Source organism: Euprymna scolopes, chromosome 40 (genome assembly GCF_053919585.1).
Source record: "Euprymna scolopes isolate OS-2025 chromosome 40, ASM5391958v1, whole genome shotgun sequence".
NCBI lineage: Eukaryota > Metazoa > Mollusca > Cephalopoda > Sepiida > Sepiolidae > Euprymna > Euprymna scolopes.
Window position 1 is genome coordinate 43062395 of NC_136521.1, and position 18909 is coordinate 43081303.

The following is an 18909-nucleotide window of genomic DNA, read 5'->3' on the forward strand; positions in this document are numbered from 1 at the left end:
AATGATCACACACACACACACACACACACACACACACACACACACACACACACACACACACACACACACACACACACACACACACACACACAATGCGGCGGTTTTAGGTTCGATCCACGGCTGTCTAACCTCACTGATGAGTTGTGATACAACGAAACAGTACTGTATGTGGATGAGAATTAAAGCCCCCCTCATTGGGTTGAGCACTTTGTAAATATATTTTCACCCGACGCGTATTTAAGCTATTAAGCGAAGCCGCCCACTATTAATTTGTTTGTAAACAAACTGAGAGCACTGTGCGACGGGCGTACGTAGATTTGACACACACTCGAGGAGAAATATTTGCGGCACTGATTCGTGGTCCGATGGTGAGAGCAGCCGACTGTCAATGCGACGATTGTAGGTTCGAACCACGGCTGGGTAAAGGTAGAGGTGTATGTCTAGCCGCACTTTATGTATATATATATATATATATATATATATATATATATATATATATATATATTAGCTGGGTACCCGGCGTTGCCCGGTCGTACAATACGATATTTTAATTTATGCAGATTATATATAATTTCGCCAGTGGACTAATGTGTCCATAAACCTTCTATGGTTTACGTGTTTATCGAGGGGTCGATCGGATCAAAGACATTTGCTTCGTGAATAATTTCGTCATATTTTCCATGATTGAAGTGGTCCAAATCTTTTATAGGTCACCAATCGATCCGATAAAATTCATCTCCCTGATAGGATCCACGAATTAATTATCGAGAATAACGTGTCCCGATCCCTGCTGTAAACTCTGGTATTATTACACAGGTTCGAGCCACGTTCGACGATCCCAATAATTAATTCGTAGATCCTACCAGGGACACGAATTTGATTCGCTGGATTGGGCGACCTATAAAGGCCTGGACCACTTCGATCATAGAAAATATCAACGTATCGCATATTTTTGGCGCGCTTGCTTGCGTGTGCAATAATGTCCACCACTAGATGTATCAGAATCGGCAATTAAAAATGCCGTATATGAACTTGAATAAATCAACTTACTATCTTTCGAAGCTTATAACTACTTAAAAAATGTAATTGAAACCCTATTTTTTTTTTCAATTAAAGGAGCAAAGACCAAATTTTAAAAAATAACAAGTTTAATAGCAAATTATGCAATATTTGTTTTTTTAAATCGGGTTTCTATAAAAAAGATTTAAAGAAAATCAACGAAATGTTACTTACTGCGATTATAAAAAATATATATAAATTAAAAAAAAATCACTTACCTATAAAAAATTTTATTCAATGTGTACTTCCATTGTTCATTGTTAAGAATTTATCCATATTTATACTTATATTCCATGCCATTTTTAAATAAGATACTTTTTTAAACAAGAATTAAAAAAAAACAACAAAAAACAAACAAAAAAAAACGCGAACTCATTTTTTGACTGTTCAAATAAAGGGAGACAAATCTCTGATTTTTTTTTGCGATTATCTAACGGTGACTTATAAACGCCATAATTAATATCTCTTTTTATTGCGTGCTGTTAACCAAAATTAGTATTTTTGGGCCTCCGTATATGAAAAAAACACACATTCACTTATAAGTTTTTGCCGTTAAACGAAAAACCCAATTCTCTTAATGAAATACCCGAGTTTTTGATTATTATAGTTTATTTCTATTTTATTGAGTTAATTTTTTTTTTTTTAATATCTAAAAAAGAAAACATTGAATGAAATAGAAAAAAATTCTCGTCAGCGTCCGGTATTTACTTGACATGAGCTTTCATAAAAAAAAAAATCAACGTGGTTTAAAAAAAAAATGTTTTACACTTTGGTAAATTTCCAAAAAAACACTTCTTTTTTTTTCAATTAGAATATTTTATTTATTGATCTATTCTCTTCAATTTGTGATATATAAAACTTTGATGAGTAAATTAATTATTTAAATTTTAATAGACATTTCAAAATGGGGGGGGGGGGTGAATAAAAAAAAACGTTTTTTAAAATATTATATTCGGTTTATTGGAAAGAACATAGAATTTCACATTGACCCTGCAAATATTGTAAAATTTGAACGAATAGAAAAATTTTGATAGACTTTTAAAGTTTAAAAATTGAAAAAAATTTCACTCGTAAAATTCAATTGATTTCATGCGTAAAAAATGGACGCGCATCGGCACTTTGTAAACACTGTTTTTTTATTATATAATATTTCTATTATTTTTTTAAACAACTTTAATAGTTTATTTTGGAAGTATATTCCATACAGAAAATAAACAACCCACTTTAAAATGTGAAATTACGAGTTTTTTTTTAATATTTTATTCACAGTTTTCTGTTAGGGTGTCAAAAATTCCCCCCAAATTCTGATACACCTAGTCCACCACTTTTAACATAAGGAATTACATTTATTGATATCCGGAAAACTACTTATTTGCGGAAATTTTAAATGCGATATTCGTTTTCAACATATCCGAAAACCTAACAAGTAGTGATTTTAAAGGAAAATCTTAAGGTGGAAACCAAGTAAAAATTTACTAAAGTTGAACTGTTTTATTTTATCAAACATGAAAATATAACTGGTATACAAAGAAAGAAGATTTATGACTGTTTTTTTTTTCAGCGAGATTTTGTTTAAAAATATTTATGAACTGTTTTTTTTTTTTTAAATATATTTATGAACTGTTCTTTTTGGTTATTTAATTAAAAAAATTTTTTCATAAACATATTATTGGAGAAAAAAAAGTTAATAAAAATTAAAAAAATAGCAGTTAATAAATATTCTTTATTACAGTTCTATTTTTATGTTTGATGTTAAAAAAAAATTACCAACACTTGATGTTTGATTAAAAAAAGAATTAGTTGAAAAACATATTTTATTATATTCTGTTATAAAAGTTCAAATAATGACCGTTTGAATAAAACTTCTATTTTTATATTTGCTTTTAAAAAAGCTACATTAAATACAGTGCTCGTCATCGATAATTTTAAATTTGTCTGACGTCACTTCCGCCGAAAAGAAGTATGCTTCTTAACGAAAGCCGCCATATTTATAGAGTTACGTGGTATTGCGGTGACTAATTCGTATTATGTATTGACTGTGCATCGAACGGATACCATAATACTTAGTTCGCTGCACCTTATCATAACAAAACAAACACAAGAAAACATTCATCAATTAATATTTTTTCATTATGTATCTAAAATCAAGTCAAGATAATCACACACACACACACACACACACACACACACATATACTAGGAGTATAATTAGGTTTACTGTTGAAACAATTCAGAGAAATCTATCTGTATTTTTTCATTTGAATATATTTTCACACGAATGGTTCTATTATGCAACAAAATGTATATATTTTTTATTAATTCGTATAATTGTTAAAAATATTTTCTTCCCGTCACGGGTGTCATGTTTATACATTAATTCAGTATATTCACTATTCAATAGCTAGGTATAACGAATCACGGGGAGTCTAGCATATATATATATATATATATATATATATATATATATATATATATATATATATATATATATATATATATATATATATATATATATATATCCAGCACGGCAATAGCTGAGATTGAACTCACTACACGAGAATGAAATACTAGTGTCTGTAAGTATTTAATGATTATTATAGTAAATAATTATGTCAGCCCCTTTAAGAAACTCATTTCTTATCGTCGAGCACTTTCAGTTGAAATAAAGTCGGTCAATTTAGCTCGTATGCGCACATTATCATATAATGATTCGATCACTCTGACAGACGTTAAAAAAAATTAAAATAAATGTTCAAATTTCAACAGCATTTCTCGTGGTTAACGGTGGCCGAATACTTGCTAATGGAGCCAGAAATGGCTTCTGTTGCCGGGTTCAAATCTATCGACCGGTGTTAATCATGACACCCTGCACTGATGATTCCGGAAAGGATGAAACACTAGTGTCTGTAGGTTTTTGATAATTGTTATAGTAAATAATTATATATATATATATATATATATATATATATATATATATATTGTTGTGTCTGAATCAATAACAACACGAACGCAGAAAGTAAAGGTAAAACAAATATATAAAGACGAAAAGATAATACATACATATATATATATATATATATATATATATATATATATATATATATATATATATATATATATCCTTTTTGAATTTTAGGCGTAAAACACCCTATCCATAAATTAGATATGTCTTCTTTTCTTAATTTTCAGATATAGAATCCCACCTGGCGTTATAAACCAAAAATCTTCCCTGATGGCTATATATAGCAGAGACATTTTTTTGTGTGTAGAGCTCATTAATGAACTGCAAGGACGTAGCTTTCTAATTTACAACTGACTTTTTCTATGTTCAACATTTCTTTCAGTTCAAACTCCATGTATTAACTTCGTTTTTCTGTTTCTTTCATCTTTACCCTATAGTCTGCTGTGACGGCAAAATCTACAATTTGGCAATCAGGCCTCCTTGTTTGAATGAGTTTATCATCTTGTACGTCCATGTCCCAAATTATTCTGTGGTTTTCGTTGTTAATTACCTTTGTTTTCCAGTATTATTGTTTTTTCAGTATTATCGATTTTCAGTACTTTCAATTTTCAGTACTTTCGATTTTCAGTACTTTCGATTTTCAGTACTTTCGTTTTTCAGTACTTTCGATTTTCAGTACTATCGTTTTTCAGTACTTTCCTTTTTCAATACTTTCGATTTTCAGTACTGTCGTTTTTCAGTACTTTCGATTTTCAATACTTTCGATTTTCAGTACTTTCCTTTTTCAATACTTTCGATTTTCAGTACTGTCGTTTTTAAGTACTTTCGATTTTTAAGTACATTCGCTTTTAAGTACTTTCGATTTTTAAGTACTTTCGTTTTTCAGTACTTTCGATTTTCAGTTCTTTCGATTTTCAGTTCTTTCGATTTTCAGTTCTTTCGATTTTCAGTACTGTCGGTTTCTAGTACTATCGTTTTTCAGTTCTATCCTTTTTCCGTAATGTCTCTGATTTATGTCTGTACTATTTGTCTGTATCTCCAAAGAGCCGCCAATTGCATAGTTCCCGGTGTACTGCTTTACCTATAAAATCGTATCTGCCTTTGTATTCTATTATTAAGCTATGATTTATTGTATAGCAACACTCTTTCAGTTATCCACTACATTTTTTCTTGTTATTCATGTAGTGGCAGTCTGCGGTGCTGAGGATTACAGCGGGGACATGCCATATTTGAAGGCGATGCCGGATTTACCCTCAGATCTGATAGACAATCTCAACAGCTCATTCACCGTCACAGCAAACGAGACGAACACAACAACGGAAGCGAACGAATCGACCACAGAAATGACGACGCTTGTCTTCAAGTCGACAACGATCTCAAACACCATGTCCACCGACCAACTGAGCTCGACAAGCATTCGCGAAACGACCCAAGAGGATAAATCAGAGTCAACAACGTCGTCGACAAAAACAACGACTCCATTCCGGGTTACGGAAACTACGACGTTAACAAAAAATACGCAAGCCGCAATAGATAAAGAAAAAACAGGTAAGAAAAAGTTTTTTTTCATTGGACCTTTATTATTTTTATATCCAGTAACAAACTCCCTGATAAAATTGTCTTCGAGATGGGTATATTTGCTGATGACAGCACACTTTATAACACTATATATATATATATATATATATATATATATATATATATATATATATATATATATATATAATTATTTACTATAACAATTATCAAAAACCTACAGACACTAGGAAAAAACGAGTATACACATATCTAAGGCGATGGCTAAAACCATAGAAAATAACCCCCACTCGTAGCAAAATGGGGACATAAATAAGTGGTAGCATTTGATGCTACTAAGACTAAGCTTATTTCCTTTAATAATTACAAGAAACCTTCTCAACCATTGCTTGCCGTGACTGATAATATGCTATTTGAAAGTTCTTCTGTTCAAACTTCCCAGCTTAAAATCCACAGGCACCATGTATTGGAACAAATAAACTGAGGACATTGCTAAGGTTACTGCAAAGAAGGTAGGCTCTCTATACCATGCTAGAAAATTACTGAAATTTGAGAGTATCGTATATCTCTACAAAGCTACCATTAGCCCATGCATGTCGTATTGTTGCCATATCTAGGCTGATGCATCTACTTATTTGTTTCTCTTTCATGGTGAGAGTCCAAAATAAAGTCTCCAACGCAATCCTATACCTTTACAAGGCCACCATTTGCGTTGTACGGAGTATCGTTGTCACATTTGGGCTGGTGCAGCTACTACTAGTCTCTCCCTCTTAGACAGGGTTCAAAAAGGAGTCGCCAACTTAATAGGTCCCGCACTATCAGCTAAGCTTCAACCACTGCCCCATCGACAAAATGTTGCATCCCTTTGCCTGTTCTACAAGTATTTTAATGGTGGATGCTCTAACGAACTACAACTACCCCAGTCATACCTGACAAGCATAAAAAATCCCACCCCTACACAGTAGAAATCCCTAGTTGTAAGAAAGCTTTCTGCTCTAATAGTTTCTTCCCTAGGACTAGTAGACTTTGGAATTCCCTTCTAGATTCCTGTTTCCCCAACTGTACTGAAAAGCAGAAGTTCAAGTGTAATGTAAACACATTTCTTGCTGCTCAGCTCCCCACAAAGTACCCCTACAAATTATGTCCCAGATAGTAGCTCCCTACATCAAAGTAGCACTGTGCTTTGTTTGGGGTGAAAAGGCAATAATAAAAAAAATAGGTCCCATAATATCAACAAAGCTCCAACCCTTGCCCCATCGCCGCAATGTTGCATCCTTGTACTTATTCTACAAGTATTTTAATAGAATGTGCCCTGACAAACACGACAAGAAGCAAAATCTCACCTCTTCACTAATGTTCAAGTGTCATAAAGCCTTCTTTAGTAGGGTTTTCTCTCGAACTGCTAGAATTTTGGAATTCTATCCCATCTCCTTGGCTGTACTGACATGCAAAAGTCCGAGTGTAATGTGAGCAGACATCTCTTAGAGCTGATCTATTTAGATTCTGTAGTTTTTGATGCTCTGGTGAACTACAATGAAAGTTGAATCTACTGCTAGAACCCAGAGACCAAGAGATAGAGTTCCCAGTGGAAACATGCTGGCTCTCGCACATCCAATAATACCAGACAGAGTAAATCCACCCAGGAACTTATGATGGTCCTTTTTTTTTTTTTTTTTTTTTTTTTGACAGCACGTGCATGATCTACATGTACTGGAGACTAAACAAAGAAGATGAAAATTGGTTTTCTTTTCTTTTTTTTTTTTGTTGCAGACCATCTACTAGTTGGCCAGTTGTGTACAAATCCCAAGAGCAATAGAAACCTTCTATTATGTCTGAAAGTGACATAATGTCCATCGAGTGAGATCAGAGATGCCCAACTGTACAACATGCTCTTTATTGATCAAAGTTATGACAATAGGGCCATTGCCAGCACCCTGAAAATACATCGCTAGATCGTCATGAATAACAGGGACGTACCAAGGGCGACGAAAACAAAGTTTTCAGCTACAGTTATGGTCTTTGGTGTGGTTTCAAGTGAGGACCACATCATGCCACCTCACATCTCCAAAGTCGGCTTAAAAGTCAACGCCAAAGTGTACCTCGATATGCTGAAGAATGTGGTGATTCCTTAGTGCAACCAGATGATCGTTGGCAAACCCTGAGTGTGGCCCACAAGTCTAAAGAGATCCAAGCTTGGTTTCAGAAGGAGTACTACGACTTTGAACTCTTCTCTTACTGCCTCCCTGAACCCGCTGGACTACTTCGTTTGCTCATATGTCGAGACCATCACCAACATAACCTCCCATAACACCAAAGCCAGCCTGATCGCTGCCATCCGCCAAATATTCGCCGAGCTCCTGCTGGCACTTGTGGCAAAAGCATGCTCTCACTTCCAGATCTGTATCGAAGTGGTGAGGCGGTAAGATGGTGATTGAGGCTGAAGACGGCTACATTGAATAGATGTCAACTCTATTATATAATCAAGTTACTTGAATTGATTTTAAAGCTGTAGTGTTGTTTTCTTTAGGCCAACATTTTATCGTTCTCCCCTGTATAATAATTTTTTATCTTATAAATTTTAAAAAGAAATTATTTGGTGTCCTATTTATAGGACAGTGGGACCTAATGGTTCAAGTTTGTTGTGACGAATTTATGTCAGTTACACAAAGACACCAAGTCTCAATTATAATGAGATGTATAAAGTTTGCATATAAGTCCGTTTTTAATTGTTGTGTTTCATTGTTTTTTTTTTGTTTTTTTTTGTTTTTTTGTTTTTTTTTCAGAATTGATGACCCGGCTGAACGGCTATAAAATCGCAACGATTTCCTTGGCGGCCGTTTTGGGAATTGTCTTTTTAATCATACTCATCTACTTCTCAGCAAGGCAAGTAAAATACGCCCACCTACACCCACCATCAACTTCCCTGTTCGAACATTCAAATATATCAGTTAAATAGCTGGATTTACCGGCGCGCTATCGCTCCGCAAAGTTTTCTACTTGAAATAATTAAAATATTATTAAGTCGATACAAAAGTTTTTTTTTTTATTATTTGGGGGTCATGTGTGTGTGTGTGTGTGTGTGTGTGTGTGTGTGCGCGCGCGTGTGTGTATGTGTTTATACGTGTTTGTGTTTGTGTATGACTGTGTGTCGCTGTGTGTTTATGTGCGTGTGTGTTCGCGAGCTTGTGTGTATGTGTTTGTGTGCGTTTTTTGCGTGTGTGTTTGTGTGTGTGTGTTTGTGTGTGTTTTTTGTGTGTGCGTGTTTGCGTGTGTCTGTGGGTGTGTTTGTGTGTATATGTTTGTGTGTGTGTTTGTGTGTTCTTGTATGTTTATGTGTAATTTTGTGCGTCTGTGTTTGTGTGTGTTTGTGTGTGTTTGTGTGCGCGTTTTATATGTGTGTGTTTGTATGTGTGTTTATGTGTGTGTTTGTGTGTGTGCGTGTATTTGTGCATGTGTGTTGTTCCCTATAGATACCGAAACGGCTGGGACGATTTTTATGAAATTCTACACAAATATACTTTATGTGTTCGGGAGTGTTCTTAGATAGGTTTTGTATCGGAATACCTCTGATAAGTATCGAAAATTGTTAATCGATAATCGAAGAATCTGATTAAAGAAAGAACACTGCGATTTTGAACGCAGTTAACACCTTATAAAGCCTAACATCACCAGTGCATTTGAGAAGCTTGATCACCGCACAAGCAGAAGGGTCCGGCGTATAAAATCAACAGTAGAGTCTTTTATAAGAGAGGGGCGCGTCTGAAATGGATGTTTCTGCTTAGGGCACAATTGAACCATCATGCTTGCCTTTCGAATTTTAAACTCAAGCCATTATATAAAAATAATTTTCTAAAATCAATAGTAGGTTCTCTACAGTGCAATGTTAACTACAAGTCACTGCGAGTAGGCGTGTGAAGTTTCCTCCCGGTGCATCGCCGTGGGTCCCCAATCGATTTGATTAAAAAATTGGGTAATTTCGCCGATTTAAATGACAATAAATGTACAGTGTGAAATATTTGTTGACCCTTATTCAATCCCGGACAACGTCAGATCTCCCTGCTATTCAGATGTAAGCCCATCTTTAAAACTCACATCACAAATCTATCCTATCATTCTCATTTCATTTCTCTCCATGAAACATATATACTTGTCGAATTATTTTGAGAATAGACAGACAAACGTACCTTAATTTTTATATAGTTTTATCTATTTATTTATTTGTTTGTTTGACAGGAGTAAAACCGGGCGAGGGGAGATCACCAATGTTCCAGGTACCCCAGTAAGTCTACACCTTTTGCTTCTTTGATTTTTATTTTAATTTTCAGATCAATATTCTTTTTATGGAAATCGCTCCACACACGTCATGAAGCCACTTGCTGTCAGGAACTAAATAACAAATAATAGTTCAAGGTCAAAATCTATCCAATGATAAATGCTAGATTGATATATTGCGACTCAGAAAACAGCAATTATTCCCCCCCCCCTTGTCAGAAAGGGCACTTATGGAAAATATGGATTAAACCCCATATTTTTAGATTACACATTTTTCTATTTAAAGCAACTTATTTTTTCTTGTCGTTTTGGATTAGGAAGTGCAGTAAAGTGTAGTATATGCACTCTTATTTTTAGTGATGGGACGATTCCAATATTTTCCCCGGTTCCGATACAATTACCGATTCCGATTCTGATTCTTTATGAATCTATAAATATTTAATAAAATGTTGTTATTTTCCCTGATTTCCGTAAAAAAAAAATTAAAAAATACATGTTAAATATGTAGATATTTTCATAACCGTAAAATTACACTTGTGGAGGATGATCTATCGATTTTAGCTTTACTGATATTATAAAATCAATAAATATTTATTATTTTATCATTATTTTCAGCAATGGAAGATTTTACTTTAAACAAAATCAAATAAAAAAAGACAATCAAAAGAATTGTCATGGCATTGGAAAATAGACACCAATTTTTCCGATACCGATTCCGATACGTCTAAATTTATCGATTTTTCCGATTCCCGATTAATCGTCCCTACACTACTTATTTTTACCTTAATGTCTCCAAACTGAATTCATCTTGGAAGAACTACGTTCTTTCCCAGAATCCATTCTTAGTTTATCCCCCCCCCCGCCTCGACAAGAGAAAAGTGACATTAAATTAATATATATATATATTGTTGTGGTCTTAAAAGGATGAAAAGAAATAAGACAACTAGGAGGTAGAGTCAACAAGAGTATGTATGTACTAGTGTTTGGACAATTATGTGGAATTGGAAATATCGGATTAAAAAAAAATATATAGTCAAGTCATGTCATATGCTACTGGTACCATGTAACCCAGTACTACCTGCTTCATGGTCGGGTCACGGGCGACTAAACTGGTTCCCCCACCAGACTTGTTTGGTGAGGAGGGTGGCTAATCTTCCTGAAGGATTGAAAACAAGACCTTCCAAAGGGCGAATGAACCCTTTTTCGGGGTCAACGGCTAACTAGCACAGTGTGTGTTTGTGCATATGTATGTGTGTGCTGGGGTGGAGGGGGCTATCGTAAACCGTGGTGAAGGCAACCTTTCTCGGAGAAGCAAATCTCTGATTTAAAAAAACCATAAAGCGGGAGACCAGTACCCGCATCAAGCATTAAGTCTGCAGTTTAACTTGTTGCTGGCTATCTTGCTCTTGCTTGTTACTGGATCTGAACATTTTGAACCGAGAGAGAGACTTAGCTGTCGTACAAAGCTAAGACTCTGTAACATCATCTGTGTATAGATACTCTCCCAGGCATTTGTCTATAAAAATGGTCTTGTGGCGATGGAAGTCATTTTTGGGCTCATGGACTTTAAGTGTCTGAGGGAGTGGAACTCGTCTGACAAGACGTTGCAATCATCATATATATACATGTATGTATATATTGCAATCGTCATATATATATATATGTATATATACACAGAGAGAGAGAGAGAGAGAGAGAGAGAGAGAGAGAGAGAGAGAGAGAGAGAGATTTTACTGATGCACTAACTCTGTTTTTATTTTTACCATTTCAGCCACAAGATGAAGAAAACGTATCCCAGGATGAGGTAAAATCAATTTTCAATTTTGTTCTGTTTATTCATCATCATCATCATCACCACCACCACCACTGTCCTCCTCCTACTTGGAATTTGGCAAAAAACTAAAAGGAATATGAAACATGAAAAAGTCAAAAGAATACCAATAATTATAGGAGCACTAGAAACAATCCCCCATAATATGGAAAAAGATAGTTGAAATTAGAATCAAAGGGAAATTTCATCATCATCATCATCATCATCATCATCATCTTATATGGATCTGAAGATTCTATTGTTGTCATTGGTTTCCCCGATATTTTTCTGGTCACAATTCTTTCTAGAAGGAGATCGGGGATTACGGGAGGGGCCACATGAAGGTTTCCAACATCCCAAGTTAAAGTGATCTTTATGAAATGAACTGTATTCGAACTTCTGACGCCCAGGTCGTCATTCTGTGTCGTTGACCTCTGAACCACCGTCACCTCGCAAAAGGAGAACTGAAGTTACACAATGGACAACAACGATGAAAACAACAGAAATCTTAAGGAAAATCCTCGAATGGGGGAACCAACACACATAAACAATCAGCATTAACCAGTTGGCAGTTGCAACAGGAATGTAAACAAAAAAGATGAAAGGAAAGTCACGTGCGATAAAACTTAAAGTGCAGCGTACGTGAGATCATGGAAAGCAGATGATTGATACGGAAGCAAACAGAAATAATTTTGTTCATGGTTTATGGGCACTGCTCGGACAGAAAGAAACTGCAACCTACTTGCAACCTCTTTCCCACAGAAGAGACGTTTCGAGCCTGTCTTTGTTTTATCGTTATTTCCATGGCAAGTGCTCGCCTGAACTCCAATCTCTATCCCCCCCCTCTCGCCAATCTTTCATGTAAAATACTCGTCTACCTGAAACCGCTGTCAATAATTTTCCACACTCTTTATCTGTGCCTAAATCAAAACTAAGATTCCATGAATAAAGCTTCTTTCTTCGAACTGCACGCCTGTGGAACTCTCTTCCATTTGCCTGCTTCCCAGCTGACTATAATATGGTCGTCTTCAAGTCCAATGTGAACAAATTCTTGATGAACCGTCCCCTTAAGTAATCCAATTTACCAAATTTCCATTACTAACAATTACTACAATATTATCCCATTGACTAGTGTACACTCTCTCTAACCATTATTCTCAATATTTTTCGTCCGAAAGTTCGAGGTTTAAAACGATATCGGTTTCGTCACGGTTTGACGCGTCAGTCAAAAGTTTTAGGCAGCCATACATACATACATACATACATACATACATACATACATTTAAACAGACATGTGAGATTTGTATTATAAAAGCATACTGGTATGCAAATCTCGTGATTTTTGTCTTAAAAAATATTATTAAATGTATTTAATAATATTTTATAAGACAAAAATCACGAGATGTGCATACCAGTAGATATATTTCATTTCATTATTCTAAAGTGTGTGTATATGTATACTAGAACCTGAATCTCCATCGATTAATCTAACAAGCAAAATCTCAGGCCGTCGTTCTATGAGTACTCCGATGCCAGAGTACTTTCTACTATGAAAATTTTTTTTTCGCTTAAGTGGTGACTCCTTTGTAAAAAAAAAAAAAATAAAATAAAATAAAAAAAAAAATAAAAAACTGCAAAGAAAGCTATGGCAATATATCAGACTATTTATTCGAGAAACAGAGCGCATATAGGTCTGAATCAGAACACCTCGCGCTGGAAGGATCGCCATAATAGACAGGTGCCACCTGATCGTCATGAAACTATTCTCTGACCATCAGCTAAGAATAACGGGAAAGATTGTGTGTAGAAGAAGCAAAGGACGACAGCGGAAAACATACGTTGACTGTCTGATGATGAGCAACAATGAATTCACGATTGCCTCGAAAGAGATAGATGGAGAGTCATAGCCATCAATGGTACAATGGTCAGGACAATGACCCAGTATGGGCACTGCTCGGACAGAAAGAAACCGCAACCCCCTGTCTGGACAACTGCAAAAAAAGCTATGGCAACTGTTTATTAATTCATTTATTTATTTCGGAATCTTCTAACTGCATCCTCGGCAATTACTGCCTTCCATAGTTGTTGTCATCTCACCACGTCACCAACTATTCCTCTGACGAAGGCCAGGGGAATAGTTGGCCGAAACATCGTGAAACAACATCTAAAAGATGGGGATAATAGTCCGAAATAAATAAACGAATTAATAAATAATGCTCATAATGCTCATCTCAGTAAATTCCAATTAAAAAAAATGATATATATCCAACTCTTTATTCGAGAAACAGCGTGAATAGCTTTCTGAATCAGAACACGTCGCTCGGTAAGTATAGACAAATGGCGCCTGATCGTTATCAAACTACTCTCCGATAACCAGCAAAGAATAAGAGGAAAGATCATGGGTAGAAGAAGCAGCGGTCGAAACCGAGAACATACGTTGACGGTCTGAACAACAATGAATTCATGAATGTCTCGAGGGAGAGAAATAGATGGAGATCCATGGCCGTCAACGCCTTTATCAAGCAGGACACCACTTAGCTACATGGCGGTAAAAGTACAGAATAGCTAACACCTCAAAACTCATAAACAAACAGCGAAACACCTACGCATAAGTTATATAAAACGCATTAGATTTAAATTCTCTACAGAATACGGGTAGTTTTAATGTGTGTAAAACAGCTTTTAAGATTTTTTGCCGTTTAAAAATCTCGTACAAAGTTTTTTTACAACTTTTTTTTTTGGTTTTTGGTGTTATCTTTTTCGTCACAAGCAAGATGTATTGCACCTTGGACGTAAAGGACTATTATTTATATGGGGAGTTGAACAATGAGATGCTTGTTCACATTACATTTAAAATTCTGCATATGAGTACAATCAGAGAAGCAGGAATCAGGGAGAGAATTCTAAAGTCTTAAAAAAACTATTAGAATAGAAGGCTTTCCGCCATCAAGGGACTTCAACAATGAAGGGGTGAAATTTTACTGCTTGTCGGGTTAGTCGGAGCTATTTATGTCGATAGGAAACAATTACTATGAGCTTATCAGAGCACACTTCAATAAAGTACGAGGGGCGTGCAATAAGTAATGCCCCTGGCTCACTTCCCATAGCAGTAGAGCAACGAAACTTGGCACAATTATTAGTCTTTCTCTACATAGCAACCACACAGAGTTATGCATTTCTCCCATCGTTTGATGCTGCTCTGGAGACCGTTTTTGTAGAACACCCCAGGTTGGTCCTCCAACCGCGACGTGATTTAAGAAATCAAGACTGCATTATCTGGGAAACGCTTTCCTTTCAAAAACAACTTCATGGCTGGGAAGAAGTGAAAGTCAGGGGGTGCAAGGTCAGGAGAGTAGGGAGGAATTCATAACCACACGCCCGTGCTTCTGATCTGGCGACATGCGAGTTGTGGACGGGAGTGTTGTCCTGCAGGAGGAGGGTACCTTTGCTGATCTTTCCCCACCTCTTGATTTTGATAGCTTCCCTTAATTTCCTCAAAAGTAAAGCATAATAGGCTCCTGTAATTGTGGTACCCTTTGCTAGGAAATCTGTCATCACTACTCCGTCCTGGTCCCAGAAGACTGTGAGCATGACCTTGCCAGCGGAGGGCTGCACCCTTGCCTTTTTTGGAGGTGGTGAGCCAAGTGCTCCCACTGCATTAATTAGGCTTTGGTCTCTGGATAATAGTGATGTACCCAGGTTTCATCCTGTGTAATCAGTCTTTTGAAAAAATGGAACACATACATTAAATGGAGCACACACATTAAATCCATTGCCAAGGCCGCTGGAAAAATGGTAGTATCCTTCTATCGATCCAATAGATATCCCACTGCTTATGCAATTCTCTATCTATATAACAGCCAGGTACATCCAAGGATGGAGTACTGTTGCCACATCTGGGCAGGAGCTACTAGAAAGGACTTATCCTGGATTGATAGAGTTCAAAATAGACTTTGTAGCCTCGTAGGGGATGACCTTTTCTCTTCCCTGCAACCTCTTTCTCACAGAAGAGATGTTGCGAGTTTGTCTCTGGTTTATCGTTATTTTCATGGAAAGTCTTCAACTGAGCTTCAATCTATGGTCCCCCCTCGCCAAACTTTCACAAGAAACACTCGTCTAGCTGTAAACACTATAAATAATACCCCCCACTCTTTATCTGTGCCTAAACCTAAACGTAGATTCCATGAACAAAGCTTCTTTCTTAGAACTGCACGCCTATGGAATTGTCTTCCGTTTTCCTGCTTTCCAGCTGATTACAGTATGGTTGTCTTCAAGTCTAACGTAAACAAGTTTTTGATGAGCCGTTCCATATAAGTTAACAAATTTACCGAATTTCTATTACTAATGATTGCTATATTGTCCAATTTCTACTGTACACTCTTTGACCCTTATCCTCGAGTGGCCTCTTGGCCTTGATAAGCGGTGATGCTTATGTAAAAAAAAACCATTGTGGTGGTGGGACAGGGGTTAAAGCTTAGTGAATAGTCAGATGACCTATTTTTTAACCACGTCTATTTTTTAAACCACGTCTATTTTTTAATCACGTCTATTTTTAACCACGTCTATTTTTTTAACCACGTCTATTTTTTAACCACGTCTATTTTTTTAACCACGTCTATTTTTTTAACCACGTCTATTTTTAACCACGTCTATTTTTTTTAACCACGTCTATTTTTTTAACCACGTCTATTTTTTTAACCACGTCTATTTTTAACCACGTCTATTTTTTTAACCACGTCTATTTTTTAACCACGTCTATTTTTTAACCACGTCTAAGAGTGATTGACTAGTGATATATGCACCAACCTAGATGTGGCAACAATAGACCATGCATATTAAGACTTTTTTTTGCTTTGTAATTTTATGGCTGGCAAATATCTATCGATAGAGGAAAATAATCCCGATTTAGCTGAAAATTTAATTTTAATGCGTTTGGCATACATTATGTACTTTTATCTACTAATCCTTGCGTTTTAACTATTCTTTTGAAAAAGATTGATGTAAAAGGCACCAATCGCTTAGACAACCATTTGCAGATTCGTTTTTTTTTTTTCGTTGCAGGAATCCAAGCCGGTCAGACTGAGTTCATATTTTCCCCGCGCCAACGATTCCTTGAAACTTGACATGAACGACAACGATGAAGTAGAGCAAAGGAAGGTCACGTCTTTCCTGACGAAGAAGAAGCCGTCGTTGGAGGAAGCAACTGGCTCTCGAGATAAAATACTACACACAAGTGAACTTTGAGAGGTCAAACAGTTTCACAGCGATATATATATATATATATATATATATATATATATATATATATATATATATATATATATATATATTTAACCCTCTTCTAATATTATATATATTTATGTGTGCGTGGCATATGTATATGTGTGTGTCTCACCCCCACATATATATATGTAGGCACACACACAAACACACACACACACACACACATATATATGTATATATATAAATAATGTCATACACGCACATTAGTGGTAAGCAAAAAGATCCTAAGCAAAATTCATACCAAAGCAGAAAAACTAAAGCTGGCTTGCCAGGACACCATACATATATATATAGAGTCCTAGAGTGGATGAAACGAGGAATATTCAGTGTAGCTTAATCGCCATATACATTTTATAACTTACTAACTAGCTCTACCTATGTATTGAGCACTTTTGAAGTAAATACTCAAAGTTTACGCATAAATCTACACTTTCGTATATTAATTTTATGTGAGTAAATTAAGTAGTTTATATATATATATATATATATATATATATATATATATATATATATATATATATATATATATATATGCATATTCGAATTGCAAAATTTTAAAACGATGCAAAAGAAATGAACCATATTCGGATATTATGAAATAAAGAAGTCGATTAAAAAGTCAATTAAAAAAGTCACGAATTGTAATGGAATTGCAATTTCTGACAAAAAGCGCTTCGGGTTCCATTACAATTCGTGATTTTTTTAAATCGACTTTTTAATCGACTTATTTATTTTATAACATTCGAATATGCTACATTTCTTTTTCACCATATATATATATATATATATATATATATATATATATATATATATATATATATATGTCATTGTTAAAAATAACAGAAAGCTTCTGTTTAGTGGTACCTTTTTTATTTTATCGATTATTCGTATTATATTTTTTTGTATATACATCGAATGTCTGGATGTATGTATATATGGACCAAGCATTTTTTTCTTCTTGAATTGTCCGCGGTTTTAACTTTTCATGAAATCGTTTTCACATCCTCAGGAAAGTGTGTTAGTCTTGGTAAGGAACAAGTAGCAGGGACAGGTGGGTTTGGGTGGAGGAGAATAAGTAATACGATGCATTTGAGTATGTTGTTACTATTCTAAAATGTGACCTGATTTAACGTAGGATTTTGCGTTTTGATATATATAGTTTCTAAGATTTTGAATTTTTTTACGTTCCTTTCTTGGTGTAGTATTTTGGTGTTGTTGACTAGGATTTCTCTGAAATATGAAGGTGGGTAGTGATGTTTTTTACGAAAATGTTGGAATATGGAACTAGATCCTACATTATAGCGTGTGAGGCGGCGTGATAATGTTGTGGTCGTATGTCCTACGTAACTATTAGTTGTATTGTTGCTATAAGAGGCATTTGAACTGATAGATGACGTTGGCCCATTCTACTGGTTTGATCGGAGAGGAGGGATTGTTTTTAATAACTAAATTTTGGGGTTTAAATATTTTATAGTAAATGATGAATCTAATGTTATTGTTGTCTACAGAGCAGATGTATCTATGGATAATGTTTTTTTATAGCGATTTCTTCTAACTTAAAGCCTGGGTGGATTTCCTTGCAATAGAATAGGTTGACAGTATTGGAGTTGTGGTGCTAGGGGGTGTTACTGCGGGTGGGAGTGTTCTTTAAGTTCTGGAGTATGGAGTTTATGTATTGATTTTTGAAAAATGTCTGCCTGAATGAAAAAATGCTACCCATATACACGCAATATATATATATATATATATATATATATATATATATATATATATATATATATATTCTCTCTCTCTCTCTCTCTCTATATATATATATATATATATATATATATATATAGAGAGAGAGAGAGAGAGAGAGAAAAATATGTATTTACATGCACACGTATATAGAAAGAGAAATAAAGATCATTAGAAAATAATTAAATTAAAAAATACTGCCTAAATATAACCCAAGGTATATATATATATATATATATATATATATATAT

General features: G+C 35.1%; 1 protein-coding gene across 2 annotated transcripts in view; it reads left to right on the plus strand.

The window, feature by feature from the left end:
• The window catches only part of LOC145265502 (uncharacterized), a 78332-nt gene extending 60984 nt beyond the window's left edge, over positions 1-17348 (plus strand). For both annotated transcript variants that reach the window (XM_080121398.1, XM_080121399.1), the window contains 5 exons: positions 5206-5568; positions 8340-8439; positions 9790-9835; positions 11600-11632; positions 16700-17348. In XM_080121398.1, the coding sequence (XP_079977524.1) occupies positions 5206-5568; positions 8340-8439; positions 9790-9835; positions 11600-11632; positions 16700-16882 (725 nt within the window). In that variant the 3' untranslated portion in view covers positions 16883-17348. The remainder of the gene's footprint in view (positions 1-5205; positions 5569-8339; positions 8440-9789; positions 9836-11599; positions 11633-16699) is intronic.
• The last annotated feature ends 1561 nt before the right edge of the window (positions 17349-18909 follow it).